The 9,205-nt window shown below is 58.8% G+C and overlaps 2 protein-coding genes across 3 annotated transcripts in view; both read left to right on the top strand.

Annotated features, from left to right (window-relative positions):
- The window catches only part of LOC142045968 (intercellular adhesion molecule 4-like), a 31,456-nt gene extending 24,435 nt beyond the window's left edge, over positions 1-7,021 (top strand). Inside the window, exons 1-5 of one of the 2 annotated variants that reach the window (XM_075061019.1) lie at positions 2,253-2,322; positions 2,854-2,931; positions 3,275-3,547; positions 5,215-5,532; positions 6,484-7,021. In XM_075061019.1, the coding sequence (XP_074917120.1) occupies positions 2,856-2,931; positions 3,275-3,547; positions 5,215-5,532; positions 6,484-6,716 (900 nt within the window). In that variant the 5' untranslated portion in view covers positions 2,253-2,322; positions 2,854-2,855 and the 3' untranslated portion in view covers positions 6,717-7,021. Of the gene's footprint in view, positions 1-2,252; positions 2,323-2,853; positions 2,932-3,274; positions 3,548-5,214; positions 5,533-6,483 lie in introns of those variants that run through there. The other variant, XM_075061020.1, reaches the window with a different exon arrangement.
- Positions 1-9,205, top strand: part of LOC116831999 (uncharacterized) — a 70,547-nt gene that overhangs the window by 47,195 nt on the left and 14,147 nt on the right. The window lies entirely within an intron of this gene.

The following is a 9,205-nucleotide window of genomic DNA, read 5'->3' as shown; positions in this document are numbered from 1 at the left end:
TCATTACCTGTTAGGTCCACTCCCTCTGGGGCACTTGGCATTGGCCACTGTCAGCAGACAGGACACTGGGCTGGATGGACCTTTGGTCTGACCCAGTACGGCTGTTCTTATGAGCATAAGGGAGAGACTCTGGCAGGGGGCGAAGGGAACTGTTTCTATGTAACAGGCAAACGTTGGTAAATTCCCCTGCCGGACTTTTCCGACCCCACGGCTCGTTTGTTGTTGTCAGGGGGCTGGGGAGCAGCTGGTCCCGGAGCTGTCAGAGTTAAAGGGCCGGTGGCGTTTGCAGAGCATCTCTGGTCCGGTATTGCCAGCAGAGCCCAGTGCATTGTGGGGGCACGAAGAAGCTCTCTGGCCAAACCGGCTGTTCTTGGGGTGCCTCACTGGGGGCTGGCTCTGGGGAACCCCCCTCCCCTGCAGGTGGGGGTTGAGCCCCTGGACAGTCCAGCCTTTCAGCATATCACCCCTCTGCTGATCCCAGCAGGTCAGGCCCGGGGCAGAGAACAGGAACGACCAGCCCTGGAGACTCTGCCATGCAGGGAACTGATCAGGGGCCCTGTGCTGGGGTGATCCAGGCCCCACGCTGCAGAGGAGGGTGGAAAAGCCCCTAGGGCTCCTGCCACACTGAGCTGGGGGAAATTCCCTCCCTAGCCCTACTCTGACAGCCCTGAGCCTGAGTCAGCCTCACCTGCTGGCAGCTGGAGGAAGGAGCAGCTCAGAGCCTGGCCCAGCCCCACTGGCATCCCACCAGGTAATGCCCATTTTGCCCTGGGGTAAGTAATGGCACAAGCTGCAAGGCAGAGGCCCGGCCCTGCGAAGCCCTGGGCACCTGGCAGCTGCCGCACAACAGATCACAAGCTGCGCTGAGGTGTCACTTGAATAGATACGTGAACAGAGTTGGCACCGGGCTTTGTTGTGGTGTTTGGTTCCTGGGTTCATGTTTCTGTGGTGTGGTGTGTAGTTGCTGGTGAGTATTTTGCTTCAGGTTGGGGGGTGTCTGTAAGCGAGGACTGGCCTGTGAGAGTGGGGGATCGTCTTTCAGGATGGATTGTAGATCTTTGATGATGCTCTGGAGAGGTTTTAGCTGGGGACTGAAGGTGACGGCCAGTGGCGCTCTGTTATTTTCACCATCATACAACCTAATCACATCAGCCATGCCATCAGGGGCTCGTTCACCTGCACACCTACCAATGTGATATAGACTCGCAGACTTTAAGGTCAGAAAGGACCATTATGATCATCTAGTCTGACTTCCTGCACAACATCATGTGCCAGCAACGCCCCTCTGCCATGCACATTGGCCAAACCGGACAGTCTCTATGCAAAAGGCTAAATGGACACAAATCTGACATCAGGAATCATAACATTCAAAAACCAGTGGGAGAACACTTCAACCTCTCTGACCATTCAGTGACAGACTTGAAGGTGGCAATTTTGCAACAAAAAACCTTTAAAAACAGACTCCAGAGAGAGAGAGTGCTGAATTTGAATTAATGTGCAAATTAGATACAATTAACTTAGGTTTAAACAGAGATTGGGAATGGTTGGGTCATTACACTAATTGAATCTATTTCCCCATGTTAAGTTCTCCTCCTATCTTCTATGGGTCATCTTAATTATCACTTCAAAGGTTTTTTTTCTCCTGCTGCTGATAGCTCATCTCAACTGATTAGCTCTTCCAGTTGGTATGGGTACTTCCACTTTTCATGTTCTCTGTCTGTATAAATATCTCCTGTCTGTGTGTTCCAGCCTATGCACCCAAAGAAGTGAGCTGTAGCCCACAAAAGCTTATGCTGAAATAAATTTGTTAGTCTCTAAGTGTCACGGAGTGTGGGGGAGTCCAGCCCTGCACCCCTCTTCCTGGACCCCGCAGTGACGTTCAGCCAGCCAGTAAAACAGAAGGTTTATTGGACAACAGGAACGCAGGTTACAGCAGAGCTTGCAGGCACAGTCAGGACCCCTCCATCGAGTCCGTCTGGGCTTTCAGGGGGCTTGGATCCCAGCTAGGATACCCTGAATTCCGCCCCACAGCCCCAAACCCAAACTGAAAACTACTTCCCTCCTGCCAGCCCCTTCCTTTGTCTCCCTTTCCCCTCCCTTACCTAGCTCAGGTTACAGGCTCCGGTATCGTCCATCCCCTAAAGTCCTCCTCTGCTCTCCCATCCCCCACACAGACAGCCCCTACTCCATCACACGTGCCCAAGGCTGTCAGCTGGCTGAGGGCTTCCTCCCCTTATCTCACCCAGCAGACAGCTCCGCACACGCTTCCCCCGGGGCGGCGCCCTCGTTCCGCCATTCCAGCCAGCACCACCATTATTGGGGGTAAGGTCCTGGTTTGTCTCCCCGGCTCTGGGAGGGGAGTGGGGGGCTGGTGGTTAGAGCTGGGAGGGTTGGTGGGTTAGAGCAGGGGGGGCTGGGAGCCAGGACTCCTGGGTTCTCTCCCTGGTTTTGGGAGGGGAGTGGGGGCTGGTGGTTAGAGCTGGCAGGTGGGGGCTGGACTGATCTCTAACTAGCAGGGATCAGGAGGGAACTGTCCCCAGTGGGTTCCCATCACATCCTCCTGCTGTCGGTCTCACAGCTGGGGCTGGAGCAGCTGAGGCTGGGCTCCGTTGCAGACCAGATACCAGGCTAGATGGGCCCTGGGCTGAGCTGCCCTGGCAGTGCCTGTGCACCATCCCCGCATTTCCAGTGACAGCGACTCAGTCCCCACTGCCCATCCCCAGGGCCCAAGGCCTAGGCAGGGCCCCTGGCAAGACTCCCATTGACTTCAGTGGGCTTGGACCAGGCCCCATGGTACCGACAGAAAACCCAAGCCCAGCTCCCCTGACTCCTGCTATGTCCCTCTCTCCTCAGCCATGAGACCCCAGCGGCTCCAGCATCCCTTTCCCGGGGGCTCCCTGGCATGGCTGCTGCTTCTCCTAGCGCTGCCGGGTAAGTGCCCTCCCTCCCCCTCGCTGTCTCAGGCTGCGTGTCCCCAGGGGAATGCTAGTGGGACCGGGCTGGGCTGGGAGCACCCCACTGGCCCGGCAGTGAGCTGGTGACATCGATTTGTTTTACTCATTGTTAATGAAGGTGCCTTCTTATAGAATCACTAGGGGGAGTGATGCCTAGTGGTTAGAGCAGACGGGGGTGGGGGGTCTGCGAGCCAGGACTGCCGGGTTCTCTCCTTGGCTCTGGGAAGGGAGTGGGGTTTGATGTTCTCCTTTCTCAGTTCCACTGGGCTGTATCCCCCAGAGGTGTAGCCACAGCGGGACAGATCCGTTTGCCATTTCAGGGACTGCGCAGGGCTCGTTTGAGGTGAGAGTTTCACCGGAAGCTCCCATGGTGGAGCACGGAGGGTCTGTCTGGATAAACTGCAGCACCACGTGCCGGAATCCTGATGCCAACGGCAGCCTGGAGACCTCGCTCACCAAAACCGATAGTAAAAGTGGACCTGGGTGGGCGGCCTTTCTCCTCGTCGGTATCACGGAGTGGGTGTCGGCCCCTCAGTGCTACTTCACCTGCGGGGGAGATACGAAGGTGGCGGCTGCAAACATCTCCTCTTATCGTAAGTGCCGCTGGCTCCCAGCTGCAGTGGGTCTGGGGCGGCTTTTGTGCCACTGATACACTGGTGCAGTGTAGCGCTAGAGAAAGAGAAAAGTCATTGGCGGACAGTAGAGTACAAAGCTGGGCTCTGGCCCCAGGGCAGGGGACTGGCTGGCTGGGGTGTGGGGCAGGGAACGGGACACAGGCCTTTCCCCTCTGGGGACACTGGCTCTGATCCATTAAGCCAGGCAGCACCTGCGGGTAGTTACCCTCTGGCAGCTGTTGGGCAGGGGGAGTTGGGGGGGCTCAGTCCGGCTCCTGGCAGGGCAGGAATCCACATCCCAACCCCCTGCCCCACATAGAGCCCCTGCTGGCCAGTCAGCGAGTCTGAGCCTGGCTCTCGCCGCCAGCAGGGTCCTCTCCGGGGCAGGGCTCAGCCGTCCTGGGGCGCGGGGATGCACCTTCCAGGCTCTTCCCCCAGCAGCGCCTTTCAGCAGCACCCGGGTCGACGGGATCCGATTAACCGACCTTCAGCGTTGGCTCCTCAGTGCTACTTCCCCTGCCGTGGAGAGCGGCAAGCCGCAAGTGACTCACAGAACAAGGCTGCTGGGCAGGACCCAGGGTTGGGTTTCCTGGGGCACATCCCTTCGGCTGTGGGGAGTCCCGGGCTCCCTTATGGGAGAGGCCACCCCCAGAGGTAGGTGAATCGCCTCTGCCAGACCCTCCCCAGCTCAGGTCCAGTGTGGCGACTGGTGCCCGGGGAAAGGAGCTGGTGACACAGGGCTCTGGCCGTCCCCCAGGAAGAGGCAGGTGGCCCCCAGAGGGACGTGGTGGGAGGTTCTGCAAAGGCCCAGGGAACAAGCCGACCCAGGGACAAGCAGCGTTTGGCAGACGGATTTCGGCTGCATCCTCCCTCACAGCGAGGCAGGCGCAGGCTGCACCCTCTGCTCCGGGCCTGGGCTGCACCTCGCCCTGCGCTGGCCCGGCTGCATGGCTCCGGGTGGTGCCACTCTCGTGCAGAGGATGGCAGCCCCGCAGGAGCTGGGCGGCTCTGTCTGGAGAGGCGAGATAAGAGCTGCCCGAAGGGCAGAGCCAGGGGCAGTTTGAAACGCAGCCCAGGCGAGCGCAGCTACCGAAGGCAGGAGGAGCCACCGCCCCAAGGCCGGGGGGCAGGGGGAGGGCAGGGCCTGTGGAGGGCAAAGGGGGGAGCAGCCTCGGCGGGAGCAGCTACCGAAGGCAGGAGGAGCCACTGCCCCAAGGCCAGGGGGCAGGGGGAGGGCAGGGCCTGCGAAGGGGGGAGCAGCCTAGGCGGGAGCAGCTACCGAAGGCAGGAGGAGCCACCGCCCCAAGGCCGGGGGGCAGGGGAAGGGCAGGGCCTGCGAAGGGGGGAGCATCCTGGGGAAGCAGATGAGGGGCTGAAGGAACAGCCCAGGGCTCCCGGCTGGGCCTGGAGGCTTCTCGACTTTGGAGGTTGCTGCTCCCCCCAGAAGGGGCTCGGGCGGCGGTGCCTGGCCGGGGCGAGGCTGACGGATGGCGGGCACGAGGCGTGCCAGGCACTCGCAGCACCAGGGCCTCCCACGGCCAGGGGGCTGGGAGCTGGGCTCTTCTCCCCCTGGGGCCGGGGCTGGGATGGTCCCATGTTGGATTCCTGCCCTCAGGCTGCCCATGGCTCCATGTCTGTCATTCCAGGGCCGCCAGAGCAGGTGGTGCTGGAGCCGCTCCCCGAGATGGAGCTGGGTCGGGCCTATAACCTGACGTGCCGGGTTCTGAACGTGGCTCCCGTCACACACCTCACCGTGACCATCCGCCAGGGGGGACGGACCCTGCACACGGAGACCTTCCAGAACCACACTGTGATCAAACTTGACAACCGCACGGTGACCCATGAGGTCACCCCTCGGCGCTGGGACCTCGGGCTGGAAATCACCTGCCACGCAGCCCTGGACCTGACGCCGCATGGGCCCCACTTCAAAAACAGCTCCTCTGCGGTGGAGCTCCAGGAGGCAGGTGAGTTCAGGCTCACTCCGCGCCAGGGGGACCAACCCGGTGCTGGCAGCTCAAGTCACACATTTAATGGGACGTGGGTCAAGTGCTCCTGTCCCCACAACCCCAGAACACTGAATGGATGGAGGGAGCCAGGCAGGGAATCCTGCTCTAAAGCCAGAGCCAGGGCCAGGCATTTATGGGTCTGCTGCAGCTGGTTGCACAAAGCCAGGTGCTTTTCACGGGAAATGTGTGGAAAAATTCAGGGTCAGTTTGGTTTTATTTTCATCAAAATGTACGTTTAAGAGCAACACAAATGGAAAAACATTCCATCTCCGAGAGTGGGTATTGCCTGACCGTGCCCGAGGCCCAGCCGCCTCTCTGGACTGGATCACACCTTGCTTGTGGAAACACCGAACAGCCCTGGCCGAGATCGGGGACCCATTGTGCCAGGTGAAACCCCCAGCATGAAAGGAGGAAGGGTCAGGTTTTCAAAGGGATTTGGGCACCTAAAGATCCAGACAGGTGCCTAGTGGGATTTTGAAAATTACTATAACAGGGAGGCTCCTAACTCCCATTGGTTCTCTGGGTGCCCAGGAATGTTGGGCACTTTGCACCTACTAGATGCCTATCTCCATCTGTAGGCACCAAAATATCTCTTCAATCCAGCCCTAAATCCACTGGGGTGAGGCAGGCTGGGCGCTTGGAGTTGGACTGGCCACCAGATGGGATAAACTCCACGTTCCCTTCGCATGGCCCAGGATCTGCCCCTGCAGCCCAGGGGAAGTGAGACTCCTCCTGAATTCCTGGGGTTTGATCCCAGATGGTCTCGGTCCTGGCCAGGGGCCACAGTGAAAACACCAGGGCCGTATTTTCATTTTGTTTCTTTACCAACATCATTTAGCGACACCACTGGAGAAATTCAGGGGGGAGTTATGGGGAGGGAATTTAACCCTTTTCTGTCTCCTTTTCCAGAGAGCCTGACGGCTAAAATAATCGCAATTTCTGCCATTGCCACCATATCGGCCACTCTGCTGGGCATTCTGGCCTGGGGGCTGGCTCAGTGGCACAGGCCCTGGAGAGAGGCCAGGCCAGAGCCCGGGGAAGCAACACCGAGCCAGGCCAATTTCGAGATGGCCCAGGCCAGCATAGAAGACGCCCCAGAAGAGGGAGGCAGCTTGAATCCTGCTGAAGACGTTTCCCCATAGAGCAGATGGCAGAGCTCAGGCAGGCAGCAGGCAGCTGTGTGGTGCCAAGCGGCAGCCGCTCAGACGGGAGATGCACAGAGACTATGGGACGGGGGCCATGTGCTGCAGGGCAGGTCGCGGTGCTTCTAGTGAATGTTGCCAAGCACTCCCCCGTTTCCCACGCATCTACCTCTGCCAGACTTTGACTTTTCAGGCTGAAATTCCTGGGCCGGGTCTGCTCCCGGCTGGGCTTTGAGGTGAAAGTCTCTGCAGAACTGTTTGAGAGGGAGACTAGGCAGAAATACATTGCTTGCGCTGTGCTAAAACCCTTCTTGCAGCTGTTCAATGGAGAAGCCCGTGTGCTGCGGCTGTGAAAAACCACCCAGCTCTGGCCTGGTTCAGAGCCGCTGCGCACACGCTCAGCAGGGCGCTGGGAGCTCACTCGGCTCCTAGTACAGCCTCAAAGGGCAGGTCCTGGGCGCTGGGAACCTAATGCCCGGCGAGGCGCTGCTGGCCAAGCACAGGCGGCTGCTCTGCCTAGCGGCTGCTTCCCCATCACTCCCCCCCGTCACCAGTGCACATGGTGAGGAATGTCCCAGGGCATCGAGTCAGCATGTCACCCACTCACCCTTTGTGGGGGAGAAGGGCTGGCAGACGCCTGGAAGGGGCACTGGGGACAGCAGCCATCACAAGATCCTGCCAGCAGCCCCAGGAGAACCTGCCCTTCTGGGGGCAGAGGGTGGCACCCACCAGGGGACACTGGAGGGAATTCAGCTTGTTCCATGCCGTGCCAGAGCCGGGCTCACATGGGAGGCAGCGTGGCCTAGTGGGTGCATCTGTGATGAACTAGGAATGTTCTTAATGTTCTCTCTGAATACTGTGTTGGTGCCTCAGTGTCCCCATGGCAGCTCTGAAGTATCTGGCAGAGCAAAGGGCCAGTGCACCTAAATGCCTGACCCTCTGTCTCCTAGCAACTGATGACCTGGGCCCCTCCTCTGCAAAGGTGCCAGCTGAAGGTGTTGGAGACAAAGAGATCAGGTGACCTCCTGGCCCGGGAAAGGAGCTGAGCAGAGAGGAGGGGCTGGAGGGGGTTGTTAGTCTGGAGCTGGCTGAGGGCAGACGTGGGGGTCTGGCTCACTGCCCCCCAGAATGGACCCGGCCGAGGGGTCCGGTTCGCTGTATCTACAAGCTCTGTTTTAGACCCTGTTCCTGTCATTGAATAAACCTCTGTTTTACTGGCTGGCTGAGAGTCACATCTGACTAGAAAGTGGGGGTGCAGGACCCTGTGGCTTCCCCAGGACCCCGCCTGGGTGGGCTCGCTGTGGGAAGCACACGGAGGGGCAGAGGATGCTGAATGCTCCAAGGAGAGACGCAGGAGGTGAAGACGTGTGAGCTTCTTGCCCTGAACAAGTCTGCTCCAAGGGAGAGGAGGCTCCCCAAAGTCCTGCCTGGCTTTGTGGGGAGCAGTTCCAGAGCATTGCCCGGGGACTCCGTGACAGCATCCTAGTCCTGGGGGACCTCAGACAAGGTACATCCCCGCCCACCCATGGGCTGTTTAGCCTGGGAGCTCTTTGGGGCAGGGGCTGTCTCGTCTCATTGTGTCCGTAGAAGGCCCTGGCACTGAGCAGGGCTGGCAGCATATACCCCTTGGCTGCCTTCCCAGCTGATCCGGTCAGTGAACTTCCTCCCTTGCCCCTTCTGGAAAGGCACAGCCCAGCCCTTCCTCTTGCAGCATAGAGGCCCATGGTTCAGGCCAGCTGTGCAGGGAAGGGTGTGTGTCCTTGCTGAGCCTCTGGGGGGACGAGCGATGCAGCCACGTTGTCTGCAAACATCAGGAAGCCGGTGTGAGGGGCTGAATCACAGAAACCCCTGGGAGCTGCCACCCGATGTGCTCCTGTCCCTGCTTTCCTGCCCCGTCAGCTTAGGACTTCAGTGCCCTGCCTGGTTCGAGGCAGACCCGCTGGCCTGCTGCAAACCCCGACCCAGGTCTGAACCACACCCCTGACAGCTGTAGGCTTAACTGAAAGAAGCTCACAGAAGTGTTCCCGTCTTTAACACTCAGACACCCAACTCCCAATGGCGTCTAAACCCACCTCAATCCGTTTTACCCTGTAAAACGCTTATGCAGGGTAAACTCATCAATGGTTCGCCCTCTATAACACTGACAGAGAGAGATGCACCCCCCACTATTAACACACACTCTGGGTTAATTAATAAGTAAAAGTGCTGTTATTAAATACTGAAAGGAGGATTTAAGTGCTTCTGAGTAGTAACAGGCAGAACAAAGTGAATTACCAAGTAAAATAAAACAAAAGATGCAAATCTGTGTCTAAGAAACCGAATACAAATAAAACCTCACCAGTTCCAGTCAGCTTCCTTTTACAGACCAGTCTCCTGCTAGTCTGGGCCCAGCAATCGCTCCCACCCCGTCATTACTGTCCTTTCTTCCAGTCTCTTTCAGGTATCTTTGGGGGTGGAGCGACTCTCTTGAGCCAGCTGAAGACAAAATG

This window comes from Chelonoidis abingdonii, chromosome 26, assembly GCF_003597395.2.
Source record: "Chelonoidis abingdonii isolate Lonesome George chromosome 26, CheloAbing_2.0, whole genome shotgun sequence".
In the NCBI taxonomy this organism is placed as follows: domain Eukaryota; kingdom Metazoa; phylum Chordata; order Testudines; family Testudinidae; genus Chelonoidis; species Chelonoidis abingdonii.
The sequence above is the reverse complement of the archived record's forward strand: the minus strand, read 5'-3'. Positions and strand labels throughout refer to the sequence as shown.